This window comes from Phacochoerus africanus, chromosome 9 (assembly GCF_016906955.1).
Source record: "Phacochoerus africanus isolate WHEZ1 chromosome 9, ROS_Pafr_v1, whole genome shotgun sequence".
NCBI lineage: Eukaryota > Metazoa > Chordata > Mammalia > Artiodactyla > Suidae > Phacochoerus > Phacochoerus africanus.
This window is the reverse complement of record NC_062552.1, coordinates 47,543,062-47,556,067: the sequence shown is the minus strand read 5'-3', so window position 1 is coordinate 47,556,067 and position 13,006 is coordinate 47,543,062. Positions and strand designations below refer to the sequence as shown.

Below are 13,006 nucleotides of genomic sequence, written 5' to 3'. Positions count from 1 at the left end.
TCTTCTTTATGGCTCTTGAATTAAAAAAAAAAACTTGCCACTTTCCCCCACCGTAAGCACATTGTCTGCCCAGGCTGGTTGTGAGTGGAAGCCTCACACTTGTAAACCGTAGTGGGGCAGAGTGTGTACCTGGCACCAGGGGCTTTTGTGATAGTTCTTTCTTAAAGGCCACAGGCAGGGTTATATAGCCTTATAAAGAGGAATGGTACATCAGGAAAACCGTGCAGAGGCCAAGACTTTGATTTCCAAATTCTCTTTAATGCATCTCTCATTTTTTGCTCCATTTCATTTTTTGCTCCATTTTTGCATCATAAAAAAATCCTCTCCTATTGTCTTAACTTCTGTAAAACGGGAAGAATTGTATTAGAAATCACGCACTCTCGGGTTAAAATGGTAACTTTGGAGATGCTTTCATTCTCTGGGCAGCCTGGGGGAGAGAGGGAGAGAGAGAGAGAGAGAGAGAGAGAGAGTGAGTGAGTGTGTGTGTGTGTGTGTGTGTGTATTTGCCAGGACTGCCATGATAAAGTATCACAGACTGTGTGGCTTAAGCAGCGGTGAAGTGCACACATTCTTGGCGGCACAGCATGATGAGTGCCATTCCCTGGGCTGAGAGACAACAACCCTCCCTGCTTCCTCAGGCCCCTTCAGTCAACACCCCCCCTTCCAAAGCAACTGCTCTTCTGCTTTCCCTTCTCCCGATTAGCTTTACCTGTTCTTGCCTCTTCTCTTCTTGCCGTTTCTCCCTAGTTTTTGAGACAGCTCCGTTGTTGACATCAGTGCATGTTAGCCTGCGTCAGCATTGCCTGGGGCCGTGAAGCTTGGATTTCTGGGCTGTATCCAAGCTTCTGATTCATAGCCCTGGAGGGGATGTAAGGCAGTGCGCACCTCGGCTCTGCGAGGTCCACAGCCACACCTGCTTATAACTGTTCTAAGCCCCGGTGTTGTAACTCTGGTCTATTTACCCTGTACTGAAAACTACTCGAGTTGTTTCCATTAGCTTGTTTTTAAAAACTGTGTGTAACCTTGTACGTGTGCCATTTTGAAAGTAGCATGTGTGGATAGACGATAAATTCCCATCAAAGGGTTGATGTGTTTGTAATCTCGGTGGAGATCGCCAAATCGCCCTTCTGAAGAGGTGGTACATTTTGCATCCTGCCAGCAGTGAGAGAGAGAGAGATAACCTGTTTCCCCCACAGCCTTAGCAAGAGTGAGCATCAAGCTTTGGAGTGTTGGATTTCTGCCAATTTGATAGGTGTGAAATGGTATCTCATTGTAGTTCTAATTCATTTTTCTTCTGCGTGAGGCTGAGCATCCTTTTAAATATATAAGGGCCATCTGTCTGTGTTGCTTTCCTCTGTGAATTGTCTTTTCATATCCTTTGCCCATTCTTCTGTTGGGTTTATCATCCTTTCATCCTCAAGTTCAAGGAGCTCTTCACACCTTAGCGAGATTTGTCTTTGTTTATGATTCCAATTGTAAATGTTTCCCCTCATCCTCTTTGCCTGTTTATTTTGCTTATGGTGTTTTTTCATACCTAAATTCTGGGTTTATAAATCTTGCGAAAGATTCAAAATCGGGGAGAAACAGAGTTGGCTGTAAGCACAAACCAATAGAGAGCAACACTTACAAATGAGATTTGCGGGGGTCAGGAAGGAAATGGGGAGAGAAAGAGGCATCCAGGTTGTGCAGTGATGCTCTTTATTTTTTAATTTTTTTTTGGCTTTTTTGCTTTCTAGGGCCACACCCGCGGCATATGGAGGTTCCCAGGCTAGGGGTCGAATCAGAGCTACAGCTGGGGGCCTACACCACAGCCACAGCAATGCAGGATCCAAGCTGCGTCTGCGACCTATACCATAGCTCACAACAACACCAGATCCTTAACCCACTGAGCGAGGTCAGGGATTGAACCTGCAACCTCATGGTTCCTAGTCGGATTCGTTTCCGCTGCACCACAATGGGGACTCCAGTGATGCTTTTTAAACTACTTTTTTTTTTGTAGTTTTTTTTTTTTTTTTTTGTCCTTTGTCTTTTTAGGGCTGCACCTGAGGCATATGGAGGTTCCCAGGCTAGGGGTCGAATTGGAGCTACAGCCGCGGGCCTACACCACAGCCACAGCCACACGGGATCCTACGCCACGACGGGAACTCCCTAAACCACCCTTTTTTATTCGGACATTTATTCAGACAAAGGCAGAAGCCTCAGTGGCAAGTGCCTGGACTCTAAGGGGATGTAAAGAGAAGATGGGACATCAGTCACAAGTGGCCACCAGCCAGCTCCATTGGTGGGGAAGGGGTCAGAGATCGCACAGCCATATCTGGATAAGATGGGACATGCGAAGGCAGGTGGGAGATGCTGCTTACAGGTGACACCAGGGGAGACAGGAAAATATCTCTTAGTCACAGGAAGCAAAACAGGCGGTCAGGGCTCCCTAAAGGGCTGGCTCCACCTGAGGTTGTCAGCACAACCAGGCTCTTATCATGTTGGCTCTTTTTTTAAACTGTGGCCAGAGAGAGAAACAAAGCAAGCATCACTTTGACAGGAGACCGGATAACTTGTCCTCAGAGGGAAGGTCATTATTTGAAGGTGCTTCCTCCAGGGCCAGGTTAACCCCTCAGGGGGTACACTGACCTACTTCGTGGCCATGTCTAGGGAGAGGACCCACAGAATATGGGTGCTGGGAAGGTGCCAGGCGTCATCTGGGCCAGGGATTGCAAAGTGGTGGCCTGTGGTCAGAGTTGGCTTGTGCGTGTGTTTTCTTTGGCCAGTTTGGGGTTGGCCTATAAAGTGTTTTTAAAATTTTGAAATCAGTCACCACCATTTTAAACTCTGATGATTTCTGTAGAGGATCTCTCTCTTTGCTTTTGAAACAGGGGTGATCTGGCCACACTGGGCCTCTCCTGACTCCTTCCTTCACCCCAGGGAACATGCACTCTGCAGTTTTCCACAGTTGCCACTTCTCCCTAGTCTGTCCCTGACATGGAGACTACCTGGCAGTCACCACGGGTCCCACTTGTTGTTGTTCTTTCAATAAGGTGAAAGGGGAAGTGGAGCTTTCTTAAACTTGTTTCTCTTTCAGAGTGGAGAGGTGAAAGACAGACCAAAAGGGCCCCACGTTTAAGGAAAAATGGTGGTGGGAGTTCCTGTCATGGCGCAGTGGCAACGAATCCGACTAGGAACCATGAGGTTGTGCGTTCAATCCCTGGCCTCGCTTAGTGGGTTAAGGATCTGATGTTGCCGTGAGCTGTGGTGTAGGTTGCAGACGTGGGTCAGATCCTATGTTGCTATAGCTGTGACGCAGGCTGGAAGCTGTAGCTCCGATTAGACCCCTAGCCTGGGAACCTCCATACCCCGCGGGTGTAGCCCTAAAAAGACAAAATACAAAATAAATAAATAAATAATTAGTGAGCAACCAAACAGTTAAAAAGAGAAAGAAAAAAAAAAACCCCTATGTGTTTATGGCCTCCTAAAAAATATGAATTTCCAACCTCCATAGCTCTGTGGCAAGCAGAAGGGGCCAGATCAATCTGCTTTCCTGTTCTGATCAAAATAGGAAGATAGCAGATAAGGGGAAAGCGCTAGAGATAAATTGTATGAATCAGAGTATGGCTTGTAAGTACGTGGGTATGATGCTGCTTGTTAGGGTGTAGGAGGAAGGGATCAAAGGAGCGACTTCTTACAGGAAAGGGTCGTGAGTTCCCTGGTGGCCTAGCAGTTAAGGATTTGGCATTGTCACTGCTATACTGCTGTAGCTCAGGCTTGATCTTGGTTGGAAACTTCCACATGCCATGGGCGTGGCCAAAAAAAAAGGGCTCCCAACCTCCTCTTGACCCTGAGGTGGCTTTAGTGGCTGGGCTGGGGCACTGGACCCTCCGTCCCATGAGTGGTTACGAGGAGTGGACAAGATAACACGTGGAAGAATTCTGAAACCGTGGAGGGCTACAGAGGACAGAAATTCCGAAAAGAATATGATAACCGTTTCCTACAGCCAGTCCACCAGCTGGTTCTTTTGAGTCCACCACCCCTATCTCTCCGAATTTGTCTTCTCTGTCACTCTCCCACACAGGCACCTACAACCCCCATCCTGGTCACCCAGCCTGGGTTCCCCCCGGCTGCTCTCTCTGGCCCCCTCACCCATCCGTCCGGCAGGAAGATTGGTCTCTCCAAGTGGTTGTGACTGATCTCCAGAACCTTCCCTCGCCTTTGGATCCATGACTTCCTCTGCCTTGTCAGGGGCCCCGAGGTGCCTGCCCACCCTGGTAACTCCAATCCTCAGCCCGCCTGGATCTTCCCTGCCGTCTCTGTGCAGACCACTGCGCCCTCACCAGCTCTCCCGCCAGCACACCTTAGTGACCGACCACCCCCCATTTCCTGCCCAGCCTTCCGTCCATATCATGGCACTGGTCACACCTGGGCGTTGGTGGGGTTTTGGGGGGGGGGGGGGTTTGGCCGCCGCATGGCATATAGAGTTCCTGGGCCAAGGATCAGAAGGGATCAGATCTGAGCCAGAGTTGTGACCTCAGCTGCAGCTATGGCACCTCAGGATCCTTAGCCTGCTGGTCCGGGTCAGGGATCGAACCTGTGTCCCAGTGCTCCCAGGATTCCGCCCATCCTGTCGCACCACACTGGGAACTCCAGTTGGCCCTGGTGTTTGTTTAATTGTGAAATCCACATAACGTGAAACCTACTGTCCTAACCATTTCTGCGTGTAGAGTTCAGAAGTGTTAGAGCATGCTGTTGTCCAGTCTTTAGAACTCTTCATCCTGCAAAACGGAAACTGTATCCGTTAACCAGCAACACCCCATCCCCCCAGCCCCCAGTCCCCTGCCACCATCCTTCTTCTTTCTGTCTCTATGAATGTGATTCCTTCAGGAGCCTCCTTTGATGGAATCATTTGGTGTTTGTCTTCCAGTGACTGGCTTCTTTCACTTTGCACAGTGTCCTCTGGGTTCATCTATGTGTAGCATGTGGCAGGATTTCCTTCCTTTCGAAGGCTGAATAATACTCTATTGTATGTATAGACCCCATTTTCTTTCCATTCCACTTGGGTGGTGTCTCCCTTTGGCTGTTGTGAGTAGTGCTGTGAACATGGGTGTACAGATATTTCATCAAGATCTGCTGCCAATTCTTTTGAGTGTGTAGCCCAGAAGTGGAAATTGCTGGATCATCCGGTAGCTCTGTTTTTAATTTTTTAAGGAACCATCATACCGTTGACAGTGATTGCACCATTTCACATACCCACAAATAGTGCATAAAGGTTCCAACTTATCCACACTGTCACCAACACTTGTTTGTTTTTTGGGGTTTTTTTTGTTTGTTTGTTTTTTGCTTGTGGCATATGGAAGTTCTGGGCTAGGGGGCAAAACGGAGCTGTAGCACCAGCCTACAGCACAGCCACAGAAACACCAGATCCGAGCCGAGCTGCTCCTGTGACCTACACCACAGCTCACTGCAATGACAGATCCTCCACCCACTAAGTGAGGCCAGGCATCAGCCATCAAACCTGCACCCTCATCATTACTGGGCAGATTCATTTCCACTGAGCCACGAAGGGAACTCCTGCTTGTTTTTTCTTTTTCTTTTTTTTTTTTTTCTAACTGTGGCCATTCTAATAGGTGTGAGCTGGTATCTCACTGCAGTTGTCTTTTACATTTCCTAATGGTAGTGATGTTGAGCATCTTTTCAGGTACCTGTTGTATGTCCTCTTTGGAGCATCTTTCCCTGCACCATTTGTACGTCATCTTCGGAGAAATGTCTATTCAGGTCCTTTGCCCTTTTCTAAAAAACTTTTTTTTTTTCCTTTTCCATTATGGCTTATCACAGGGTATCGAGTATAGTTCCCTTTGTTATATACCGTAGGGCCTTCTTTTTTAAAATCTATTTCATATACGATAGTATGTATCTGCTAATCTCAAACCGCTAATTTCTCTGTCCCCTCCCCCTCCTTTCCCCTTCGGTAAACGTAAGTTTTTTTCTATGTCTGTGAGTCTTTCTATTTTGTGAATGAGTTCATTTGTGTCATTTTTTTTAGGTTCCACATGTAAGTGATGTATGATGTTTTTTTGTCTGACTTCTCTTAGTATGAGACTCTCTAGATGCATCCATGTTGCTGCAAATCTTTGCCCATTTTTTTCGCTAGATTTTTTTTTGTTTTTTGGGTTTTTGTTTTTGCTGCTGCTGTTGTTGTTGGCCTCTGGTTTTTAGATATAGAGAATTGGGGATGCACTGGCTAAGCTCTGCCAAGGTAGGGCCATGCCCACCTCTCTCCCTGCCATTCCCCCAGCACCCAGCATGGAGCCCTGCATGTGTTTTGCTGGTGGGTGAACAAACATGCATGGAGCTCTCATCAGCAAAGGATTTGAGGCTTTACTGATGAGATTTAAGGCTCTCGTCCTGTCTATTCAAAATCATAGTATTGGGGTGAAGAATGGAGGTGACTTGAAGAGGCTTTAAGGTGGATAATCCCAAGTCTTGACACAGGTTGTTTCACTACTTCTGGACAGTGCTCGTTTGAGTATAAATCTCGTTTTGCCTCATAATGCTGGTGTTGATGGCGAAACTTGGCGTGTTTTAGCTATTTTACAGTTTCAGAAAATGCTGCCTTCTAACTCTTCTTTCATCCTCCCTTACGAAGAAAGCAGGGAAAGGGCAATGCTGGCCTCACCATGGAAGGGCAGGGAGGAGAGGCTTTTCCACATGCCCCCCACTTTCCCTGCTCCTGTGTCTCCTCTGGTCCTCAGTGCTGACCCTCCTCCCAGGTCTCAGCCCCTTCACGGGTCAGTCGCCTAGTCTCACCAGGCCTCTGTGGCTGATGCCCCCCCTGCTGGCTTTAATTCAGGTCCCCGTAGTTCCTACCTGCATCACTGGTGTCTCCCTCCAGGCCCCATGATGTTCACTGCTGCCAGAGTAAATGTTCCAGAACCCAAATTTCATCATTTCCCTCTTGAGTTTGAGGTCTTCGATGTTTCCACGTTGCCTTCAGGATAAAGTCCACTCCCTTTCACATGCCTGCCTGCAGCATTGCATCCTTTGCAGTGCATCCTTTGCTGGTGCTGTCTCCTCTGCCCAGGACCTCTTGCCCACCTGACTAACCCCTACTTGTTCCCAAGTTTCACTGTCATCCTGTTTCCCCTGATGAACCACCCCACCTCCTCTGCCCCAGCTGGAATCAGGCCCTCCCCAGCCTAGCACGCTGTGTGGCTGCATTTACCTCTTGGTATCACAAGCCTGGCTGCCCGAATGTAGGTCATTGTACATTTGTCAGTCTCCCCGCCGGTCTGGGCTCTCTGAAGCTGGGGCAGTGTCTTTTGTCTCCATGTGTCAACAGTCCAGCCCAGTGCCTCTCACAGAGCGGGGTCTTTGAGGAAGCAAGGGGGGAGAGGAAAAAGGACAGTTTGATCTCAAGGTTCATGTGCTCCACGTCCTCCCTGCCCCTCCACCGCCACTGGCCACCAGCACAGTCTCCACCTCCAGGGTGGTGGGGTCGCGGGATGACTCCCAGCTCTCCTTCACGCTGCAGCCACCCTGAAACTCACCCACCCTGGACTGCCATCCCAGCAAAGCGAGATGACTCATGAGTGTGTGACTCAGCACGAAGGCAGCACAGCTGGAAAGGCGGCCAGGGTGTCTGCTCGGGGGAGGGTGTCCACAGAGCACCAGGGATCCAGGCCTGCATCCTGAGCTCCTGCAGCCCTGGGGCCTGCCAGCTGGAACAGAGGCATGAGGCCTCCTCTGTCCGAGGAGAGAAAGGCTGCAAGAGCAAAGCTTTACAAGACTTGGGTATCTGGGGTTCCATCTCATTTATTACTAGTAATATTTTAATAAACTACCATATAGTACATGCTGTACCATGGTTATAGACACTGTGATAAGTATCTTGCATACAGATTATCTCATTTAATCCTCATAGTAGCCCAACAACGAGCAGAATAATAGCAAATACATATATAGCACTTACTTTGTATCAACTACTATTCTAAGCCCTTTGCATTTTTTTAAGTCATCTGATTCTCACTATAACCCTACAGGACAGGAACTGCTATTCTCTTCATTTTACAGATGAGGAATCTGAGGCACAGAAAGGTTACCTGTAGAGGTGCTCCAGAGTCACATGGGAAATAAGTGACATCTTCTTTATCTATTCATCTGTCAGTGGACACTTAGGTTGCTTTCATGTCTTGGTTGTTGTAAATAGTGCTGCTGTGAATATTGGGGTGCATATATCTTTTCCCATTAGAGTTTTCATCTTTTTTTTCTGGATAAAGAAGATTGTGTCGGGGGGGGTACTATGTAATGGGACATAGTAATGGAATACTACTCACCCATAAAAAAAGAATGAAATAATGTCGTTTGCAGCAACATGGATGGACCTAGAGATTATCATACTGAGTGAAGTAAGACAGAAAAATATATCACTTTTATGTGAAATCTAAAAAATAATAAAATTGAATCTATTTACAAACCAGAAATAGACTTACAGACATAGAAAACAAACTTATGGTTATCAAAGGAGAAAGAGGAGGAAGGATAAATTGGGAGTATGGGATTAGCAGATATAAACTATATAAAATAAACAACAGAAATTTACTGCATAGCATAGGGAACTATATTCAATATCTTACAATAACCTATAATGGAAAATAATCTGAAAAAAATATGTATATAAAACTGAATCACTTTGCTGTACACTCAAAACTAGCACAATATTATAGATCAGCCATACCTCTTTTTTTTTTGGGGGGGGGGTCTTTTTGCCCTTTCTTGGGCCGCTTCCATGGCATATGGAGGTTCCCAGGCTAGGGGTCGAATCAGAGCTGTAGCCACCAGCCTACGCCAGAGCCACAGCAATGCAGGATCCGAGCCGCATCTGCAACCTACACAGCTCACGGCAACTCTGGATCCTTAACTCTCTGAGCAAGGCCAGGGATCGAACCTGCAACCTCATGGTTCCTAGTTGGATTCGTTAACCACTGAGCCAAGATGGGAACTCCTATTCCTCCATTTTTTTAAAAAGAGGGTGGAGGATACATGCCAGAGCTTTGACACAACCTCAGGCTTCTGTGTCCACACGCAACGCTGTACCACGCGTCCCTGATGAAGTGTAACTGCAGTCCCTTTTTTCTGGGTTGGGTGGGGCATAGGGAGATAGTAACTCAGAGAGGTTGGTCCCTCTCCCATGGTCACACAGCCGGGGAGCAATGGAGATTGGTGGTCTCCAACCCCTGGCTGCAGCCACTGTGCCCTCCTGCCCAGGCCAGGATGTGCCGTGTGCTTGGTTCTCCCACTGGCGCCTCCACGGGCCAGGTCCAGAGGTCGGGTGGGATTCTCAGGAAGAAACGCTCTCTTCTGAGTCTAGGGTTACAGCCCAAGGGGGGCCCTTCCTCTTCAGCACTCCTTTGCATGGGGGGTCCCAGGGCACTGCCTCCCCGGGGCTGCTGATGTGGCTCTGATGTGGCTCTCCTTCCCCCCGCAGACGGCGAGACCGTGCACTACCACTACGGGCCAAAGGACCTGGTCACCATCTCGTTCTACATCTTCATCACCATCATCCTGCACGCGGTGGTGCAGGAGTACATTTTAGATGTAAGTGCCAGGCCAGGGCTCTGAGAGGGGAAGCTGCGGGGGGAGCGGCCGCAGCCCTGAGTCTTCTGCCCCCGGTCTGTAGATCCTGGTTGGTGCCAGGGGCCTAGACCTCCCGCACTGCCCTTTGGCCTCCGTCCCCCTCACAGCCTCCGCAGCACATGGGACCGCAGTGTTTATTACACGGGAGGGAGCCACCTGAAGTGTGAAGGGACAGCGTCCTGGGGGAGGGCGGTGGGTCACACACAGCATGGTTGGGGGATGTTCTCGGCATCTCACCGCTTTCTCCAAATGCTTGCCTTCAGCTAAGCACTGGATGCACACATGACGCTTGCCCTCGACTCGGACGACGGCTGCCTTCAAATGTGAGCCCTTTTGTGGGCAGCGAACAGGATTTGGAAACGTGCCCGTTACCAATACCCACGTATATTAACATGCATGAGTCTCTTTGTTCTTTAGAAAATCAGCAAACGGCTTCATCTCTCCAAGGTCAAGCACAGCAAATTCAACGAGTCTGGACAGTTGGTCGTCTTTCATCTCAGCTCGGTGATCTGGTGCTTCTACGTGGTGGTGACGGTGAGTTGTCCTCGAGATGCGGATGGCTGGGCCTGGCTGCCATGGTGTCGCGGTGAGAGAGGGTCAAATGGTTTCGATGCCATCTGATAGCTGGGGAGTGGTGTCCTGTTGGCAGATTAACACCTGTGATAGTTATGTGACGTTCTCGGGAGGATACCATGTAGCCACACAGCTCTGATCCCTTCCCAGGGCCCTGCCATGGTGCCGCCCTACCAGCTCAGCTTTAGGTTCACTCTGACACCCCGGTTATGGATCGAAGAAATCCAAGCTCAGATGTGGCGGTGGCCCCACCATTCCACAATGGCAAGGATAGAGCTTGGACTTGAAGGTCTGATTCGGCTCCATCACACTGGCCTCCCTCAACAAGGCTGGCAACCCCCTGCACATATCAGGTCCTGTGGGAGTCAGGGTCATTCCCACAGATGCCTGAGGGACCAGACAGGTGACCCACCTCCCCCTCTACACAATAAGGCTCTTGTTTCAAGCAGCCTTTGATATAGCAAAATCCCTTCATATGAAGAAATGTGGACAGTCCTTTGGGGGGGGTTGCTGTAACAAGTCTGTCGTGCTGGGAAGTATTTAATTAGCCCCCTCGCCCCAATCCCTGCCCCTTTACCTGGAGCACCTCCTGTCTGTAACCTGGTCTCTTCCTCAGAAGCTAGAATTGTCCTGGGAGAGATCCAGGTCCCGGGGTTGGGAAAATTCAGCAACATTGTGACCTTGAGGAAGCTTCCCTCCCTCCTCCGCTGACCCCTCACCCCCCTTCCTCTTCCTCATGACAGTGATGAGCTTTCCCCTGCTTCAGGACCTCTCTGTCCCCAGAACTGAACTCTGGATTCATATTCTCAAAACAGGACTCGACCTGCCCTCCTGTGTGGTGTCTTTAGTCATGGAACCCAAGGAAGTTTCAATGCAGGACCCAAGGCCTCCGTGCCCTGGATTAGGCCTGCCTCGTTACACTGCCCCGTGTAACAGGGGTTGCAGTGTGGGCCATGTGCCCAGCACTCCCTGCCCTTGTGCAGCACACGCCACCCCAGGAAGTCAGGGAGGTCAGAGGACCTCGGACCTCTCCAGCCACCGGGTGTTTGGTTCGCGCAGCCTCTGGAGGCCCCAAGCTGGTTTGGGGCAGAGCAACCCTCAGGTCCCACAGACACTTAACTGGACTTGTGGCAGAAGTGTTGCCTCGTCTCTGAATCACTTTTGCCCTTTCTGCCTCCCCCACCCCGTCTACCCTAGCTGTGACCAGTTAGACTCGATTTTCAGGCCTGCAGCCCAGGGTTTCCTATTCCTTCCAGCTGTGAAATGTTCGATGCTGTGCCCTTGCTTCTCCTGGGCCGCCACGGCCTTGGGGACAACCGTGCTCCTTAGTCTGGAGCTGTCACACATTTCTGGGGTCGCTGAGAGCAGGCTTTTACTGTGGTGGTGGCTGGTTCCCGACTCAGCATCTCCAGCAGGAAATGGAGACTGAGGGACCCCGGAAAGTTGCAGTGGCCTCAGGTCCTGGTAACACTGGTAGCTCTCGGCCCTCACCTGTTCCGTCCGAGCCATTCTGCCTGGAGTGAAGCTGATTGGAAAAGAGAGGGTCGTTTTGTAAAAGGAGTAAAAACAGCTAGTTTTTCAAAATCATGTGTTTCTCTTATGAGCTTTTTCTCGATTCTTCTCTTTCTTTCACCCTGCTATTGGTTCATCAGCAGGGCCCCCTCCCCCCACTGAGGGTCCGCTTTCTACCTGTCCTGCTGCACCCAGGCCAGGGGTTTCTCCAGGGGACACTTGACAATATGCTGCCGGCCTCTGGTGGGCGAGCTAGTGATGCTGTAGCATATCCTGCTGTGCACAGCCCGGTCGCCAGAGCTAAAGCCTAATGTGTGGCCCCCGATGTCAGTAGTGCCACAGCCTGGAAGCCCTGATCTGTAATCCAAGCCACCGTCCTCTCTTGCTGGATCACTTCTAGAAGGAGGCAACTTCTCCTCTGTACCCTGCACCCCAGTTGGTTGCCCAGCCAGGCAGATCATTTTAGAGCATAAACCCAGTCTCACGTCTTCTGCTTCAAAAGGCCGCATCTCTTAACTGTGAAAGTCGTCGTCTTCCTTGCTCCGTGCTCTGGGCCCTGCTGGCCTTGTGCATCTCTTCTCTCGCAGGCCCCAGCCTCTCCCCCGCTGTTCTTAGCTCTGACTCTCCCAGGCTTTGCGGGGGGCCTGGGGGGCTTCCTCTGCTGAAGCTCCAGCCCCTGACATCTGTCACCACCCTTCCTGCCATCCAGGTCTCCACCTCAATGTCACCTTCACAGAGACCGCCCCCCACATGTATTTGCCGCACTTAAAGCCTTAAAGTTACTGTGGGGTTTCCTGGTTCACATGAGTCTTCGCTGGTCCCCAAGCTGGCACCGTGCTCACTGCAGTGCCCTGGCCTATACCGGGTGCTCACTAAACATGGTTGTGAGGGCGAATGAAGAAGCCGCAAACGCCTCTTCTTGCTCCAACCTTCGTTTTTAAAGTAGTGAGAGGCTGGTTTTTATGAACGTCACAGGTGATTGTTGTGTGAAAAGCGAGCCAAGCAGAAGTTCAGAAAGAAAGTAAAAGTTGACCCTAAACCCCTCCCGCACAGAATAACTAGTTTTATCTTCATGCTGGATTCAGACATTTCTCTCCGTGTCGATGCGGGCAGGGGGATGGGGCTATAGATGGGCCATCTGATGCTTTTATGAGAATGCCAGCCTTCTGCCTTTAGCTCGGAACTCCTGCTTATTGTTTAGGGAAAACAAAACCCTCTAGTGGGGAAAGCAGGGTGGGTGGGCGTCTAGTCGTCCTGCCTGGCTTCCCCCCGGGTGCCTCCCTTGGTAGTTTAAACCCGTAGC

At 50.0% G+C, this 13,006-nt stretch overlaps 1 protein-coding gene across 2 annotated transcripts in view; it reads left to right on the top strand.

Annotated features, from left to right (window-relative positions):
- The window catches only part of TRAM2 (translocation associated membrane protein 2), an 83,615-nt gene that overhangs the window by 55,818 nt on the left and 14,791 nt on the right, over positions 1-13,006 (top strand). For both annotated transcript variants that reach the window (XR_007136904.1, XM_047794768.1), the window contains exons 3-4: positions 9,470-9,579; positions 10,036-10,152. Coding sequence is in view for 1 of the 2 variants with exons in the window: in XM_047794768.1 (XP_047650724.1) it covers positions 9,470-9,579; positions 10,036-10,152 (227 nt within the window). In the remaining variant the exon portion in view is untranslated. The remainder of the gene's footprint in view (positions 1-9,469; positions 9,580-10,035; positions 10,153-13,006) is intronic.